Source organism: Sinocyclocheilus rhinocerous, unplaced genomic scaffold (genome assembly GCF_001515625.1).
Source record: "Sinocyclocheilus rhinocerous isolate Xijiao unplaced genomic scaffold, SAMN03320098_v1.1 scaffold755, whole genome shotgun sequence".
NCBI lineage: Eukaryota > Metazoa > Chordata > Actinopteri > Cypriniformes > Cyprinidae > Sinocyclocheilus > Sinocyclocheilus rhinocerous.
The window spans coordinates 346,289-365,383 of NW_015659385.1; the positions used below are offsets into that span (position 1 = coordinate 346,289).

Below are 19,095 nucleotides of genomic sequence, written 5' to 3' on the forward strand. Positions count from 1 at the left end.
CCCCCAGGTCTGTTTTAAGTCAGGCTAAGCAAAAGACTCCACTGATTTTACCTGGTTTTGAAGCCGTTGATGCACCAGATGATTGCAGTGGACAGTATACGGTACGTTCAGTGTTTCGTTCAGCACAAATGATTGTCCCTACTGTGATGTAATATGTAAAGAACAGAACTGTAAACACAGTAAATTTAGCTCAGTCAAACATGTTGGTTTTTCTTTCGTTCCTAATTGAGTTCTAAACATGTTGTGTTCTCTAATCAGGGTGAGAGTTCTCAGCTGGACCCACAGATCAGCGGGGTAAAGATGACCTCTGTGGGAAAGAGGGACTCTCTTCTGGCGAGGGCAGAAGAGCTTAAAGGAAGAGGCTCTGCAACTGCAGCAAAGCCGATGTCTGTAAGCCATGTGAAAATGCATCAAAACTTGAAAATATCAATGGTGGCTCTTAATTAGCAACCAGGTCCCTCAATTCACCTGTTGCCTCTTTAGGTAAAGCTGGATTTTGGATCACCCAAGCCCTTGAAGCGAGACGCTATTGAGGAGGCGGCATCAGTGGATTTTGTTTTTATTCCCCCTGAGACAAAGGAGAGAGTGCTAACTGAGCACCAGAAAGAGGTCAAAAGGACTAAACGGTAGGTTTGGTCACAGTTTTTTGTGGTGTAGCAGATCTCTAAAATTGTGAAGGCAGCTTTTTTCCCTTTCATTTCATGTGAATCCTAGTGATGTCTCTGTGGTCATATCATCGTTAAGCTTCTTTAAGCTTTTTGAAAATAAGAAATTGTCAAGACTGATGTTTTTCCTGTCTTGACTCTAAATTCTGCCTTTATTTGTTTGCATAAGGGTTGACATTCCTGCACTGTATAATAATCTGGATGTCTCCCTGGACACCACAGCCTTTTCACAGTATACTCAGAGTCAGGAAGAGTCCATGTATGTATTGGAATTATGGCTTTGTTTTTGTTTTACATTTTTGTTTGTTTTATTTATATATATATATATATATATATATATATATATACAGTGGGACCCTGTTTTATTTAAAGAACAGGGATCTATCAACGTTTTATCATGTTTGTGGAAGTGTATCATGGCACAAACAATTGAGATCTCTGAGGACCTCAGAAAAAGAGTTGGTGTTGCTCATCAGGCTAGAAAAGGTTTCAAAGCCATCTCTAAAGAGTTTGGACTCCACCAATCCACAGTCAGACAGACAGTTCTGTCCGAGAACTGAATCTCAAAGAGAAAGTGGGTCATGCAGCAAGACCGTTGTCTCAAGCACACAAGTCGTTCTACCAAAGAATGGTTAAAGAAGAACAAAGTTAATGTTTTGGAATGACGGAGTCAAATTCCGGACCTTAATCCAATTGAAATTTTGTGGAAGGACCTGAAGCAAGCAGTTCATAGGAGGAAACTAGAGATGCACCGATTGACCGGCCAGTAATCGGAATCGGCCGATTTTTCGCATGACTGGCCCAGATCGGTGATCGGCCGGTCAGTCTCACGTCTTGCCGATTCTGAGCCAATCCTTTTATTGCCAGCGGCGCAGGCAATGACGTCACAGCCACGCGCACACTCACAGTCGCGTGTAAACATGTCGTTTCAATTTTAATTGCATTTAATTTTAATTGCATTCAGTGTAAACGGTGACTGATAATGTATTTATGTCGTGCCAGATGAGGCTTGCACAGCCTGAGGGAATGTGTGAGACAGACAGCACACACAAAGTAACTCACAGAAATTTATAGATGCATACTGCGGTAGAAAAATAAGATATTTACAAAATATGATTTAGGTAAACAACATTATACGGCCATGATGTTTCCCCGAATATCAATATCAACACGATTGCAATGTGACACTGATTTTATACAATAGTATTTCAATAAACAAGAAGTTAAAATTAAGTGACTTAGATTTTTAGACAAAATATTGACTCTTTTTGCTCAATTTCGCTGACGAAAATAGTTCTGATCAAAGCCACAGCAGAACTGTTTTGTGTCTCTGAGCAACACACAGCGGTGTTTCGATACTGAATGAATCCACGTTTTTGAACGAATCGAGTGAGTCAATGATTCAGTGGCCCATTCATAAGGACAGTCACTTGCCTCGTTTCTGAATGAATCAGCTGTTTGAATGAATCGGTTGAATGAATGAATAAATGACTCACTCATTAAAACCAACATTTGCCGCCACCTACTGGTGGTTTAGTCATATTTAAAAGTATCGTTGCATTTTTAACCCAAAGAGATATTCTTTATAAAAGTTAAGACTCGTCCACGCCCTCCTAAATCGGCTCGTTTAAACACGCACCGACATGTCTACGTCACTGTGTGGGAAGATTTGCATAACACCGCACAAATGTTCACGCAAGAAGCTGTAACTTTGATTCTCGCTGTAGTTTTGTTGCCGCCGCCGCCATGTCGTGGAGACGCTGTGTGTTTTATGAAAGTGAAACTACTTTGTTTGGCCTTTCAAAAGAGGACACAACTAGAAAATCAGTGGTTAAGTTGTATTTACAACACTGTTCCAGAACAGTTCCAACCCAAATATTCAGATGTGAGCAACGCATTTTATGGAGGACAAGGACTGTTTCCCGGGAGAGTAGCCTACAATGCCGGTGTTCTGACAAATAATGCTGACTCACAGCCTGTAAGTACACTTTCATATTTAAAGGATTTGCCACTGACTATTCAAACACAAGTTTTGAGCAGTGTAGAGTAGCGCTTGTTGTTTGTCATTTCTCCGATCACAAATGCAGACATGGTTTTATGTTTGGGACACGGCATCATATGGTAAGGGGCTTATTTCCGTCAAACACTTGATGTATTCGGCCAATCACAACGCACTGGATAGCTGGCCAATCAGAGCACACCTCGCTTTTCAGAACGATGAGCTTTGTAAAAATCTACGAGTTTCAGAAAGGCGGGGCATAGAGGAGAAACAATAATGTACAGTATGTGGAAAATAATGTGTTTTTTCAACCTTAAACCGCATTAACGCTTAAAACACATTTCATTACACCAAATACACAAAATAATATACTTTTTAGAAGCATCATATGACCCCTTTAAGGTCTTTCAACATTTATTTGTGTTTAAAAAATACGTAAAACATTAATCTTATAAAAATTATTATGCATTTGAAATTGTGCAGTGTAAATGCATTTATTGCACCTCAGCTTCATCAAAACTGTCTGTTTAAATGCATCTAATGCCACTTCAGATGCAGATTCTGTTTCCTCAGAAGTGGAAAGATAGAGTTTGTTAATACTAATTTCATTTGAATGTTAACAACTCTACAGTTTCGTATTATTCTAACTGAATTAATTGAAACAAAGTAAGAATTTGATGTGAAAGATGACACATTTAATAAGGTTAGGAGAAAAAAATGACCATTTATAAACACAGTTGGAAATTACACCTGTTTTGTTACATACAGCAACTCATTTTAAGTTTACTATTTCTTCCTCTTTCCAGTCACAGAGCACTTTATTTTGAGAGTTGTTTAAGTGAGAGAAAATCTGTAACTTAGTCCAGATTGGGGGAATTGTAATGTTTAATCATTTCTTTTATGTAAATAATTTTTTGCATTGAAATTTGCATAGATTTTTGTTTGTATATGCTGTCAATTATAGTTCTAATCGGCTAAGAAAATTGCAATCGGTGCATCTCTAGAGGAAACCCACCAACATCACAGAGTTGAAGTGGTTCTGTACTGAGGAATGGGCTAAAATTCCTACAAGCCGTTGTGCAGGACTGATCAGCAGTTACAAGAAACGTTACTGCTGCAAAAGGGGGTCACACCAGATGCTGAAAGCAAAGATTCACATACTTTTGCCACTCACAAATATTTAACACCAGATAATTTTTCTCAATAAATAAATGACAAAGTATATATTGTTGTCTCCTTTGTTTGATTGGATTATCTTTGTCTACTTTCAGGATTTGTGTGAAAATCTAATTATGTTTTGGGTCATATTTATGCAGAAATATAGAAAATTCTAAAGGGTTCACAAACTTTCAAGCAGCACTGTATTTTTGTCTCCTTTGTTTGATTGGATTCCCTTTGTCTACTTTCAGGATTTGTGTGAAAATCTAAATATGTTTTGGGTCATATTTATGCAGAAATATAGAAAATTCTACTATTTATACTATATCTTCTAAAATATATATATATATATATATATATCATTTTTTTTTTTTTTTACTCCCTGTAAACATGTTTTAGGGACAAATTGACAAATGATGAAAAGGATCAACCAGAGGAAGATGCTGATTTTCAGCTAAAGGTAAAACAGCGTTTTTAAACTGGCACTGCAGTTTTGATTGTGGAGGATATGCACGCATGCTTTTTGATAAAGGTATTAATTGGTTCTAATGTTGTTTCCTTCCCCCAAGGAGGTTGCCTCAACTGAGGAACCAACCACAGATGTTAAACTAACCCAAGAAGGCACTGGGTCGGTTGTAGAAACACCAGAGAAAGCTACACAAAATAAAGATAAAACTTCAGAGAAGAATCAATCACCATCCAGTGACATCTCAGTTGATGTGAGTGGGCATGAGAAAAGTGGACTTGAGGGGACCAGCCCTAATGTTTCAGGTTCATCTGATATGATATCAGGTACACCACCTAAACCCAATAGGAGGCGTCAGTCTTTCATAACCTTAGAGAAATATGTTGATGGGAAATCACCAAGTCCTGCAAGTGTTGCATTTACTGGTCCGCACATTCGCAAATCAAGTAGACTGAGTTCTTCAAAGGCATTGGAGGCTACTCCAAATGACTCACAACTTCAGACTACAAAAGAGGACTCTCGAAAGAGAAGCAGCACTGACCCATCTGCTCAAAATGAGGAAGTAAAAGATAAGATGTCAACAGGTCATCGTGGTGAAGGTACAGATGAAGAAGAGGATGATGTGGTCCCAGATATCCAGACCCAATTATCTGGTGACACGTCAGGTGATAAGAAAAGTCCTGTGTCCAAAGCCAGTGTAGAGGAACAAGATTCTCCTGAAAAAGATTCACAGAGTCTTGCTGATTCTCAAGCTAGTCAAGAACCAAGAAGGTCAGGCAGACGGCGAAGTAAACCTGTACGCCCAGGGGAAGATCCAGGGGAGATGAAAAGCAGATGTCAAGAACAAGTTGCAGATTCTGCGGTGACAAATACACAGAAGCACATACCGTCCCCAACAATTAGCATTTTGACAGGAAGAAGTACGGTTATTGAGGACCGTAAATTTGGAGATCAGTTGAACACTAAAGGAATAGAAGGAGAGCTTAGCCAAAGTAATTCACAGATTTCCTCTGCAGAATCTTCACAGGCACTTCCACAGGTTCCAATATTTATGCTTGGTAAGAAAGAGCCAAGCCAGACTGTGTCCTCTTCTGATAGTTCTCCTGTAACTCAATCGGATGGCCAAAGCAAAGAGCGATCGTCAACTCTCAATGAGCCTGAAGGTTTGTCACCGGGTAAACCTATGAGGAAGACTAGAGCGCACCTTGAGGAATCAACAGACAAGGAGGCAGATGAAAACTCACAAAACGATCCTCATAATGCTGCATCCACTTTGAAAAAGAAACATTCACAGACACCTCTTTCCGATTCTGAGGCTGATGGCCAGCAAACTGCCCGAACGCGAAGAACAAGGAGATCTGAATCTCAATTACTGGAGCTGGCTGGTTCGCAGACCAAAGACGACTTAAGTCAGACAGACTCTCAAACACTGACAATGGTGAAGGGTAGAGCTATGCGAAGGAGAACTGCAGAAGAAGAGACCGACTATAGTATTAGAGATGCCACATCAACTGTAAATGCTGAGGAGTTAAGTGCAAGCCAAGATTCCTCAGAAGGTCTTGGTAGATATAGAACTCGACGCTCTAAAGGTTTGTTGGCTCCTACCGACAACACAGAGTCTGAAAACTCTGATAGCCGACAAGATGGACCAAGGCCTAAAAAGAGGCCGCGCAAAACATTATCCACAGAGGTGCTGCCAGTTGCCACAGAGCACATAGTTACCGAGATGGGGCCAGATAAGGAGGGTATTGATGTTTCAATGGAGATGTCACAGGACGAGGCAGATATTGAAACTAGTTTGAATATTTTAGTCATTGAGACCGAAGAACTTGAGCAAAAGTACAAAGAAGAGGTCCCTGCCCCTGATGGTGTACCACATGAACAGATTACCTCGGAAAAAGAAGCAGATGATGTCAAAATTCAGATAGAACTGAAGACTGAAACTTACACAGATGAGAAGGAGGTCATTAGTGAGAAAGCAGAAGGTGAAGAATTGAATTCATCTTCACAGATTGGATTGGAAGATTTAATCGAGAAGACTAATGTTCCGCGTAAATGTCCACATACCAGGGGACGGGGCCGTGGGCGTAGACGATCTAGAAGCTGCAACTGCTTTTCAAACAACCGTGATGTGTTCTCACAGGGCAGTGACTTCCAAGAATCGCAGGATCTGAAAAGTGAGCAGGTTCCACTTGTCACTGATGCCCTGAACTCTCAACCTGAGCAGTCAAGCTCAACATCCGTAGCAGAGAAAAGCGAGAGCTCAGGAATTGCAGATGTCCCAGATGCTGATTTTCAGCCATTTTCAGCATTGCCTGCTCAATTCCCATCTGAGGTTTTCCCTTCTGAAAGTCCCATTGCAAAGCTTGGTGTAATTGTTTCTCAGCTGTCTGAAGCAGAGGAAGGAACACAGCTTGAATCATCCAAACCAACAGGTGAATCAAACAAGGAGCATGTAGAGCTCCTGGAGGCAGAGACAAAGCATTTGGAGAGTGCAGAAGATGTCAAAATTAAGAGAGAACTGAAGACTGAAACTGATACAGATGAGAAGGTCATTAGTGAGAAAGCAGAAGGTGAAGAATTGAATTCATCTTCACAGATTGGATTGGAAGATTTAATCGAGAAGACTAATGTTCCGCATAAATGTCCACATACCAGGGGACGGGGCCGTGGGCGTAGACGATCTAGAAGCTGCAACTGCTTTTCAAACAACCGTGATGTGTTCTTACAGGGCAGTGACTTCCAAGAATCGCAGGATCTGAAAAGTGAGCAGGTTCCACTTGTCACTGATGCCCTGAACTCTCAACCTGATGAGGTTTTCCCTTCTGAAAGTCCCATTGCAAAGCTTGGTGTAATTGTTTCTCAGCTGTCTGAAGCAGAGGAAGGAACACAGCTTGAATCATCCAAACCAACAGGTGAATCAAACAAGGAGCATGTAGAGCTCCCAGAGGCCGAGACAAAGCAGTTGGAGAGTGCAGAAGATGTCAAAATTAAGATAGAACTGAAGACTGAAACTGATACAGATGAGAAGGAGGTCATTAGTGAGAAAGCAGAAGGTGAAGAATTGAATTCATCTTCACAGATTGGATCGGAAGATTTAATCGAGAAGACTAATGTTCCGCGTAAATGTCCACATACCAGGGGACGGGGCCGTGGGCGTAGACGATCTAGAAGCTGCAACTGCTTTTCAAACAACCGTGATGTGTTCTTACAGGGCAGTGACTTCCAAGAATCGCAGGATCTGAAAAGTGAGCAGGTTCCACTTGTCACTGATGCCCTGAACTCTCAACCTGAGCAGTCAAGCTCAACATCTGTAGCAGAGAAAAGCGAGAGCTCCGGAATTGCAGATGTCCCAGATGCTGATTTTCAGCCATTTTCAGCCTTGCCTGCTCAACTCCCATCTGAGGTTTTCCTTTCTGAAAGTCCCATTGCAAAGCTTGGTGTAATTGTTTCTCAGCTGTCTGAAGCAGAGGAAGGAACACAGGCTGAATCATCCAAACCAACAGGTGAATCAAACAAGGAGCATGTAGAGCTCCTGGAGGCAGAGACAAAGCAGTTGGAGAGTTCTGGGTGCACAGGTAGTCAAAAGCACAAAGAAGAAGATGGATTGGAAAACACTTCAGTAAGTCAAGAACCTCTCCAGAGTTCAACACCTCAAGACACATCTCCAAGTCAAGGACGCCCAGTGGAAGATGCACCTAAATGCCAAGAGCAGCTAGAGTCTTCCCGTGTCCAGCAGGAGGATGCAGTTAACCCAGCAGTGAAGGAAAGTGAAGACCTTGCTGTTTCTGAGTCAAATGGCAAAGAATTGCTTGACAAGGATGTTGCTCTTGTTGAGAAGGATGAAGACACTCAGATAGACAACCGTGATCCTCCTGTGTACCCACAAGAAGAGATGTCTGTACCTCCTGAAAGTAGTACCTCTGGAGCCTGCTTAGATTCACCACCCAAGCCTAAACCTTTGGACGCTCTTAGTGGCGAGCTGGAGCCTGGCCAGAGTCCGAGCAGAAACCGATCTAGTGTCTGGTCTCCATCTGCTTCTCCATCCACCAGTATTCTGAAGAAGGGGCAGAAGAGAACATGTGAAGAGGATACACCCTCCCCTCTTCATAAGGTTATTTGACCGTATACTATAATATTTAGGAAACTGAAACAAGTGTAATGTATGCTAATTTTCTCTTTTTCTAAACCATTATTTTGCAGTCGCGTCGAGTGTCTTTTGCAACTCCAATTTATCATCAAGAACTGGCTGATGATATTGATCGACGTAGTCCAGTTATTCGCACAAGCTCACCTAGGTCCAAAGTCTTGAGTGGACAGTCGAAGGTGTGTGATGAGTTTTGAAATCGTTACATCTTGGATATAAAACTGATTAGATTTAACTTTTCATGGCATACTGTTTAATTTCTTCAATTTTATTACAGTATATCACTACACCCACAAAAGGATATACAAGTCTAAGTCCACGTAACCTCCGTAGCCCTGGATCCAAAAGCTCTAAAAAATGCCTGGTAATTATTTTCTTGCCTTGTACTTAAATTGCTGAAGTTTTTTTTCTGTTATATTGCTCCCATAAAGTCTGCCTATTCATAAAGATTTTTTCTTCATTTTTTCTTAATTCTGAGAAATTAAGACTTTCTCATGTTATTCAGTTGCATCAGACTTCAGTTTATTTAAACAGTAGTCCAAGTGGAAATGGTGTTAAAATGTTCCTCTTTCTTGATCATAGATTTCAGAGATGAGCCAGGAGCCACGTCCTATTGCTAAAGATTGTGTTTATCCAGCACTTGTTGGCTGCTCTACCCCTGTAGAGGCTGTTTTACCACAGATATCCTCCAACATGTGGTAAGCCAGATCACCCATTTCCCCTTTCGTACATCTTGGCTTCAGTTCATTAAGTTCATTCCTCAGTTTTAATTTTATATCCTTGTGAACTACAAATACATCAAAGTATTGATCGAGTGGTATAGCTGACAGACGTCTCCGTGGTAGTACACGTATACCATTTCTTCACCCAAACAGTTCAATCAGTTTCTTCTTATCACTAGATTTTATCACAGATCTAAAGGTTGTTTTCTGGGGTATTAATGTAAAGAATGTAGGTAATTGGCATACGTGTTTTTTTTTCTTTGTGTTTAGGCCTCGTGGCTTTGGTCAGCTTGTTAGAGCAAGAAACATCAAAACGGTTGGAGACCTGAGTGCCCTTACCCCAAGTGAAATCAAGTCTCTTCCTATTCGCTCGCCTAAGCTGTCCAATGTGAGGAAAGCACTTAAAACCTATTATGAACTGCAGGTAATTGTGTGTCTTGCATTAGTATCTTCTCCTTTATTATGGGAGATCATTTCTTATATCTCACATTTGGCTGTACAGAGAAAAGGGAGTTCTGATGACCTAAAGAGTTTTGACGAAATGGAGAAAATGACATCTGAGCCTGAAGAGATGGAGCTTCCTCAAAACCAAGAGGAGGAGCAAACACTAGGAGAGGCTCAAGGTTAGCTATTTTATTTCTTCTGTCAAATCCATCATTGGCGATACTTCCAACATGACAATGACTTAACTCATGACTCCCAACTTTTTGCAGATGACAGACCATCAGAAGTGGAAGTAGATTCAGAACCGATGGCTGAGGAGAACAAATCTCGTGATTTGCTCTCAGATGTTGAAGCCCTTAGTGGACACCTAACTTCAGAGGAACTTGGTCGCTGCTCACCCAACCAGCTGGGTCTGATGCACGAACATCTGAGCGGAATGATGAGAAGCATTGTGACCCACATGCAGTCCCGCTTGCTGAGTCATCTTGATGATAGCTTGCCATGAGGAATCTTGATGATAGCTTGCCATGAGGACATTGAGACATTTTCCTGACATAATTCACTTTTAACTTGAAGATTAACAGTGGACTGCTCATTTCTCAAGTTTTAGCTTGAATTTTAGAGTAGATGAATTTCTAATTATGCTCTTTCAGAGAATAGACTTCAGTGGCCGAAAGCCATTGCTACTTAAGTGTCAATGTATTTTATGGAGTGATTTTTAAGACCGTAAAATTGTGGTGAGATGCCAAGGAAACTTTTTTTTTTTTTAATAAAGCTATAGTATTAATACAATTTCTTTTTTCATTAAATGCTTGGATTTTTTTTGTCAATAGCTCTCTTTGTACAAACCACTAAATTACGAATACATATCCATGACAGGAAACAGATGGACTGCAGAAGCATGGTGTGTTTTATTATCTACTGATTCAAGGTATACATCTTCCTCTAACCCCACACCTACAGAATCAAAGAAACAAAACACACATGCAAATAGTGGCCAGCCTTCAGCAAGGGAGGGAGGAGGCTTGCTTTTAACATCAATACATTTTCATTTTTGAGGAACTGATGGCCTGTCCTCAACGTCTTCAAGGTTTTTTTTTCTTATTTTCATTTTCACTTTAGTGCCGCTGTTCGGTTTTTATAAAACAATTTCAGATTTTCCTTTTTCACATATAAAGTGAACCATGAGCCCATCTCTCGTTGTGCAAACGTTTCAGCGTTAAAACTTTCAGGATGGCCTTCTTTGAATGTAGTGTGATTGCAATATACAAAAATAATGGGCTCCAGTTACTTAACTGTTAGAATAGAACAACAAAGATAAATATAATTGTCTGTGACTTAAATAGGTATGTATAATTTGTCAGTTTCTCATGCCACAACCACAATAGACTTGTGACATGGGCACAAATGAAATTTCTTAACAGTAATGAGGACAAACAGCATAACTACTCGGACAAACATTAGTACACATAAAATGGTTTGTTCTGAGTGGATATCAAACGCCCTCATCCACAGGGAGTTTGAGAGGGCAGTAGTTGTATTTAGATGGCTTCCACATAGTTGGCAGGGAGCATACCGGTCTTTCCAGTACGCTGCACAGTGCCATACATCCAACCCTCATCGATAGACTGCACACTCACAATCACATCACCGTCCTTGAAGGACACTTCATCATTGTCTGCAGCAGCATAGTCATACATGGCACGGACAGTTTTCTGTTGAAGAGAAAATGGACAATATTAAACGACCAACTTCATCAAATACACAGTGAATATGTAGGGTATATGCATACACATACGATATTAGCATTATACTACTATGATAGTGAAACTGGCAGTGATCACTCAGTACTTACTCCAGTGGTTGAGGGATGTGAGGGGACAGAAGAAACAGTGGTCTGTTGTGTTGCCACAGAGGAGGATCTCTGCTGAACCTCAATTGTCTTGGTCTGTGTGTAACCTATATGACACAACAGCACAGGTGTAATTGTATATATCTCTCTGTCACTAGTTAGCGTTCAGATTTTGGACTTTTTAAAAAACTTTCTACAAGTAGATTTTAATCATTATTAGTAATAGAGAGATGGTAGGCCAGATCAACAGTTTTACAATCCATTTTAAAGCCTCAGCAGTTACTACAGAATGAAATGCTGTAGCATACTGTACACTTAACAGTTTGAGATGTGCCTAACATTACTTTAAATTCAGTTTTGACAGCAATTCATTCCAGTGGTAATTGGGTGAAAACAGGAAGTTAATCCTACTCTGAAATTGGTTTAATGTACATGTAGGCCTATATGTTCAATATAAATCATGTCAACTTTTTGATGTCAGTTAGATTTGCATATTTGACCTTTTTATTTTTTTTTTACTTGCTTTTCAACATCAATTGTCCACTGGGATATATATATGGGCCATTCTATGGAATTGGTCCAAAGTCAGAGTTGGAAACGTATTGAAAAAAAATCTTGTTTTTTTCCCAAAAATTATGTATGCAAATATCCAAGGTACACATTTCTTGGAATTGTGCAGTTAAGTCTCACAGGCTACGTTCACACTGCGAGCCTTAGTGCTCAATTCCGATTTTTTTTTCTCAGATCCGATTTTTTTGTATAGTTGTTTTAAATGTGGCCAATATCAGATTTCCTGTGTGAACAGATAATGGTTCTGAACTGACCCGCATGCGCAAAAGAACGATACGAACAGGGATTTGGCAACACTTGCGCAGCGCGCCGTCATACGGAAGTAAACGCGGAGGATATGAAGTAAGCGATTATGCGTTTATTTATAGTGTGATCTGCTGCAGAAGCCAGCGAAATTATGCACAGGCAATATGAAAAAAATAAAGACAAGGATGTGACAAAAGAAAGCAGAGTTTTGAAACTTTTATGATACGAGCCCTCATGTTTTGCTTGTAGAGCTGTCACCGTAATATACATGAGTTCTGACACATCATACTTCCACTGATTAACGTGCCTTTCGCTACTGTCTTGATAACTTTGGGTATGTAAAATGTTTGAAGTGTCGCCCATCAGCACGGAATTATGACGAATGTCGATCTAGAGTGACGTAAAAGCCGCATGAAATCCGACATGACCGTTGACACTGCGGTCGCATTGCAAAACATCTGACATGGATCGGATTTAGTACCACATATGGAAGTGGCACAAATCAGAATTGAAAAGATCAGATTCCATGCGGTTTGTGCTGTTCACACTGTCATGACAAAAACAGATCTGAGTCACATGTGAGCAAAAAAAAAATCTGATTTGGGCCACATTTGCCTGCAGGGTGAACGTAGCCATATTGTATTTTTAGAAAGTTTTGGAATATTTGTCCTCTCTCCAAATTTGTCACTACCAACACACAGTAATAATAATTTAATTAGAAGGGTTATATTGACCTATTAAGATTTTGCTTACATCTAGATTGTAAATATATTTTTTTGCTATTTTATTACATTTTTTTCAGAGGTAAATCAATAACAACTAAATTTTAAACAATATTTCAAGTGTAAATTATGAGATTTGTTGTATTTTGAATTCAATTTTGCTTTGTAAAAGGCAAAAAGTTGATCATACTGATCTCAAAGTTAAGGATTTATTAGTTTGAATATACATTGAATCAAAAACTATCATAACATCTTAGTTGATAATTCAGTATACTTTATTTTTGACAAAACATCCCATGTTTCGGTAGTGACAGCACATTTTCAGTAGTGACTAATGCTTTGGTAGCGACCACATCACATTACAGAATTTTAACTTGCATACTAAAACATTTCAGTAGTGACTAATGCTTTGGTAGCGACCACATCACATTACAGAATTTTAATAATACTAATTACTAATAATACTAATAATTACTAATAATACTAAAACACTACTAAAACATACTAAAATACAAAAAAAATTGCATAACTGTACTAAAATTTTGTTTATTTCCTCCAAATATGAGGATTATGTGTTCCCTTTTGTCACTGTGACAATTCTATGGGATAACAATTCATTGATTTCTGAAGGATCATGTGACACTTTATACTGGAGTAAAGGCTGATGGAAATTTAGCTTTGCATCACAGAAATAAATTATATTTTAAAGGATATTAAAATAGAAACCATTATTTTATATTGTAATAACATTTTGCAAGATTACTGTTTTTTTTTCTGTATTTTTGCAGACTGCAGATTTTGCAGTCTTGATAAGCATAAGAGACTTCTTTAAAAAAACATTACAAGTCTTACGGATCCCAAACTTTTGAACGGTAGTTTGTGTGTATATATATATATATACACACACACACGCGCGGAATTATTCCATTAACATATTTGTTAACTTATTTTTGTACATCTTTAATGTGACTGAAGAAATGTAATGTAACTGATGAAATTTAAGTAGTGAAAGATTCTTTCTCTTCCATATTGTGACATACAGCTGAATAAAATGAATTATTGAAAAAGAAAAAAAATGGGATGTAGACTTGGTTCTACCAATCGGTTGTTAATTGAATTTTGGGATGTGGGCATTTCACTCAATAATGAATGCAAGCTTGCAGTCGATTGCGAGAAAGGGATGGAGTGTAAGTGGACCTAATGTTTGGAGAAGTCTGGCATACGTCACCAGAGAGAGACGTCTAGCCTTTCACTAAAAGATCCAGTCATGACATTTTGATTAAAAATGTCCAAAAAAAGTTTTAAAAATGAAACGCATGGATGAATCATTTACAAAAATTGAATTGCCGACTATCATGCTAAACCCAGGGTCAAGACAGTTCAAGCACTTTAAACGTACCTTGTAGAGTGGAGACACCAAAGCCATTGCTGTAGAGGGATGCGTGGTGGTCCACGTTCTCAGACACCTCTGACTTCTCATCGCCCACACCACTCATTGCGCTGGTGGAGCGGGAGTGCTCCTTACTGCGACGCTGGGCTTGGACTGAACAATGGGACAAACATGTCAGCATTACCTCCTCTTTGACAGACTGTCGTCAATCAAGGAAGGTGGCAGATAAATATACATCCTCAGTATAGGGTGTACAATCAACAGGTCATTATACAGTTTGCTGGTCATTAAACAGGTGAAGGTGAGTGAAGGATGTCACAACTGCCCAATCACAATCAAGTATTCCCGAGAGCTGTTCAAATAAGGCCTAAAGGCCCCGATATTCTCAAAACGAAGTTCCTTTTCATTCTTCATTTAGGGGTAAAACGAAGTTTGAAATACGTGTTCAGCGGTATACTGTTAGTGAACATCCCGACGCCACCCACTCTGATGAAAGCAGCATTTAAATGAATATGTAAATATGTGCTGCGCGCTTTCCTCAACAAAATAAACACAACAAAAATGGAGAAAACAGCAAGCATTTTTTTATAAAAAGCATTTGATTACAGCAACATGGGTATGTTTGCACAAGCTCTGCAAATTAGCACTCCCATAATGTCATGTCACGTGTATTTAAATTGCACATATTCAATATATTAATCAGCAATATTAAATATAAAAAACAGTGTCAGTGTCTCAGAAGCCCAACTTTATATGCTACTATAAAGCGGCTCTCCACTGTTTTTTTACCCACAGACATCTCACCTCCGAGGACGAAGTTCACCCAGAGAAAAGTTACGTGGGAAAGAAGGCGGAGCCTCAGTGCACACCTCCTATGATGTAATCGTCATGGACCAATGGTAGTACGAAGGTGTTTTGCAGTCGGTACAAACTTTTCCGGAAAGTTTGCTTTGGCAAGCGGTTTCAAACTCCCAAAACAAACACAAAACTAACTTCGTTCTGGCTGGATTTTGTTCGAAATGACATCAGTTCGTTCTTCGATTTCGCTTGAAGTGTATCGGGGCCTTAAAGGGGTCATAGGATGCCCATTTTCCAGAAGTTGATATGATTCTTTAGGGTCTTAATGAAAAGTCTGTAACATAGTTTGGTTCAAATTTCTCAACGGTAGTGTAAAAAACACCTTTTTTACCCTGACAAAAACAGCTCTTTTCAGATCAAGCCATTTTTGTAGCATTTTCCTTTAAGTCCAGTGACAGCAGAGGAGTGTCCTACCTGACATCATGTGAAGACTTCTGGACTGGATGTTGTCCTCGGCAGGGTCATAGTCAAAGACAGAGCCAGGGTTTGTGCGCCACACACGCAGGTCTTTGAGAAAAAGGAAACCTAGTTTTAGTGAATGTCTCATTTGGTTCCTGTGTATATAATTCTTTACATATTGTCAGAGGCATGTTTTTCTATATTTATGGGAAGAGAATTCTGTTTCTAAACTCAAGTGTGTTTAGTGTGCACAGAACACAGCATGTGTCAGCTGACCAGTGATGGTCTCCTGATCGTGCTCCTCTGCACGTCTCCTCTCCATCTCCACCACACGTCTCTGGATGCCGCGGTAGCTGATGTCACTGAAGTCCTGGGTGTTCCTCTTCACACGCTCAGTGACGGGGTCAGAGATGGTGGGGGTGAAGCTGCCCTTACTCTTCTCAAAGTCCTGGTGGTATCTGACCTGAGAAGACCCACAGACAGCAATACATGAGGCAGGAGACAAAGAAACTGTTACAGCAAACATCGACATTGAGATTGTCTGACATTTTTTAATGCAACAGGTTGCCCTTCATATACTATACAAAAATCAGTTCATTGCAACATATTGATAAAGGTATGGATTTAAAAGTCATCTTACTCCAGAGATGATACGCTGGGTTTCTTTAACACGTCTCATCTCAGGGGTGTCCAGCACAAAGGCGGCCTTGCCCTGCACCTGCTTACGGAAGCTGTCGGAGTACAGAACCTGGACACGAGACAACACAGCACATACATAGATTAGAAACCAAATAATTCTGGAATATGATTATGTATCAAGACCCTGTGGAAGACACACCAGGAAATCAGGACATTAGACAGACAAATGACATGAATACCCTGGGTGTTATTGTGATTTCAGACAGATGAATTAGAAGGGTCTTCAGGGGGCTGGATTAAAAGTAGACGAGTCCCGAGATGAAGGTTTGTAGTGATGATGATCGGTTACAGCATTAAATTCAGAATATGGAAGAGTACAGTTAATATTATTAGCCTCCTACATGAAATGAAGGTATTAGAGTGGTTACATTTACACATGACACACAAACACACACTTCTTGTCCGTGGCTGTGAGTACCGAGCTAATCTGCAATTGGTTCCGTTTGACCCGCTTCATCTCTGGAGTGAACACCACAGGCGTTCCCTTCGCAGACGGGTCCTTATACAAAACCTAGAGTAGAAAAAACAGCCCCCCCCCAGAGGCCAGTCAGACACTAAACACCATGACAGACGCAAGAGTTTTGGAGAGAAGTCACATGAAACATCACACACAACGAGTTTATATCCCAGATTTAAAAAGAGGAACCTGGTTGGGAAGGGAATACGACAAATGTGGGATACAAGAGTTTATCTGGTGTTGGATTAGCAACAATGTCTGGAGTTGAATAATCCCATACATTTGAGCTCACAGCAGAAAGGGGACCTAACTAGGGTGGAATGTGATGTGGTCAATTACATTAGATGAAAATGGGGTTTAAGCATTACATTTCATACGCTTCAGTTGTTTTGCATCAATGATGGGATTGTATAAATTGGAAATGAAGTATACTGGAAGCGTTAATGGGATCAGAGCCACTCTCAAGTAAACCCTTGTGGAGCTTCCACTACCGAGCTTATGTGCTTCTGATTCTCTTTGACCCGCTTCATCTCGGGGAGGTCTGGTATGGCTGTGCCTTGACTCAGCGAATCCTTGTATTTTATCTACCCAAGGATTAATTTCGACATATCAAATAAACAACACAAACATGAACCAAAACAGCTAGAGAACGAACACCCACAAAGATGACATACACAACAATATTAGCTCTGTTGCAAACCCTTAATTGCCTCCATAGGCAGTTGCCTTCTAAAATTGTATCATAAGTGCCCCAAAGTGGAGTATTTGTACATCTTTACATAGGCAGCTCAACACAAATAGCATAAAATTACATAAAGGTGCCAAAGCTTTCAGGTCAGGAGCGTGCTTTTGATGCTTTAAAATGCTTCCAGCATAGGCAGCTTGTTAGGTTTCGGAGCAAAGCAATTGTGTTTAAGGAATCAATAATTTTGTTGATAAACTGCAGGTTTTGTAAAATAAATAAATAAAAAACAATAATTGAAATTTATGGTTTGGTACCCAATTATTACATGAAAGAATCAGTTGCTAGTTATTAGCCTACATCTAAATAAATACCAAGTATTACTGAGGTTTTTAACAGGACAATGTATGACAGGATTTTGTCACATGAGCTAGACGAGTTATACATAGTTATAAATGATGGATTTGATGCAGTGATTTATTCCTAGGGTCACTAGAGGGACTAGTATAAACAGATGAAAAAAACATGAGTTTCTGAAAAAGCTGTTCCTACTCCCAAATCTTCCTTGTATTGGATCTTTAAGCATGTAGAGGCAATGGGGAGGTAAAAATGTCAATAATCTTCAAATATTAATGTGTAAAAAAAATACAAAACTTTGTTGAAATAAAACACAAAACATGAAAACAAAAGTGAAGAAAATGTAAAAATAAAATAAAAAAAAACATTGATCTCTAGCAAGAAAAACAGTTAATTTCAATTGTAATAATATTTCATAATATTACTAGTTTTACTGTATTTTTCACAAATGCAAACAAATGCAGTCTTGGTGAATATAATAGACTTCTCTTAGAAGCCAGAAACTTTTAAACAGTAGTGTATGAACATAAAATAAAACAGTGGAGGGGGACGTTTGGGTTATTTAGGAATGTTTATCCTTAAAAAACTGAAGAAGGGTGAAATGAGACTTTAAAGAATATTAAAGAATGAGAGAATAAATTTGTCTAAACAAGGAGTCTTCTTCAAAGAGGAAAAATACTACCGAGCTGATATTCTTCTGAGTTTCCCGTACACGCTTCACCTCAGGATGGTCGGGCTCAGATATGCCTTGACTTAGTGAATTCCTGTATTTAATCTAATACACATTTCAGTCCATTAGGAACATGGAACAGCTGACAAGATAAAATAAGTGATAAAGACACATATGCAGAAGAAAAGATAAGTTGAGAGTTTTAAACAATGCAACACTAGTCAAGTCTTGAGACCAGTGTCAAATGAAGATGGATAAATGTATAGGCCATGTTATTTTATGTTATTTAAAATGATGAGAGGAAGTGCCTATTTATTTAAACTCAGTGAAACATTCAAATTATAGCTTGATATTAGATGGCATATATTAAAATGAATGTTTGTGTTTGATATTACATTTCTTAGGATGCTGACAGAATTTTGATTAAAATCAGGAGGCATTTTGGAGACACTCCAACAGGAAGCAGGGTGAATGATGGGGTCACACCGCAGTGTACCGTGCTAATAGCCTCCTGATTGCTTTAACCCTCTCCATCTCAGGGGTTTCAGATATGGCTGTTCCTTGCCCAAGCTCCTCCTTGTACTGGATCTTT

At 39.4% G+C, this 19,095-nt stretch overlaps 2 protein-coding genes across 2 annotated transcripts in view; one reads left to right on the forward strand and one right to left on the reverse strand.

The window, feature by feature from the left end:
- LOC107723657 (telomere-associated protein RIF1-like) overlaps positions 1-10,894 on the forward strand; it is a 13,631-nt gene extending 2,737 nt beyond the window's left edge. The window contains exons 10-22 of the mRNA XM_016532365.1: positions 8-101; positions 259-390; positions 484-626; positions 835-924; positions 4,222-4,282; positions 4,392-6,623; positions 7,104-8,402; positions 8,492-8,614; positions 8,713-8,799; positions 9,018-9,133; positions 9,428-9,581; positions 9,660-9,780; positions 9,871-10,894. Of these exons, the coding sequence (XP_016387851.1) occupies positions 8-101; positions 259-390; positions 484-626; positions 835-924; positions 4,222-4,282; positions 4,392-6,623; positions 7,104-8,402; positions 8,492-8,614; positions 8,713-8,799; positions 9,018-9,133; positions 9,428-9,581; positions 9,660-9,780; positions 9,871-10,106 (4,888 nt within the window). The 3' untranslated portion in view covers positions 10,107-10,894. The remainder of the gene's footprint in view (positions 1-7; positions 102-258; positions 391-483; positions 627-834; positions 925-4,221; positions 4,283-4,391; positions 6,624-7,103; positions 8,403-8,491; positions 8,615-8,712; positions 8,800-9,017; positions 9,134-9,427; positions 9,582-9,659; positions 9,781-9,870) is intronic.
- Positions 10,491-19,095, reverse strand: part of LOC107723644 (nebulin-like) — a 61,583-nt gene continuing 52,978 nt past the window's right edge. Inside the window, 10 exon segments of the mRNA XM_016532353.1 lie at positions 10,491-11,316; positions 11,457-11,560; positions 14,391-14,534; positions 15,654-15,746; positions 15,915-16,101; positions 16,279-16,386; positions 16,756-16,848; positions 17,286-17,378; positions 18,899-18,988; positions 18,990-19,091. Of these exon segments, the coding sequence (XP_016387839.1) occupies positions 11,143-11,316; positions 11,457-11,560; positions 14,391-14,534; positions 15,654-15,746; positions 15,915-16,101; positions 16,279-16,386; positions 16,756-16,848; positions 17,286-17,378; positions 18,899-18,988; positions 18,990-19,091 (1,188 nt within the window). The 3' untranslated portion in view covers positions 10,491-11,142.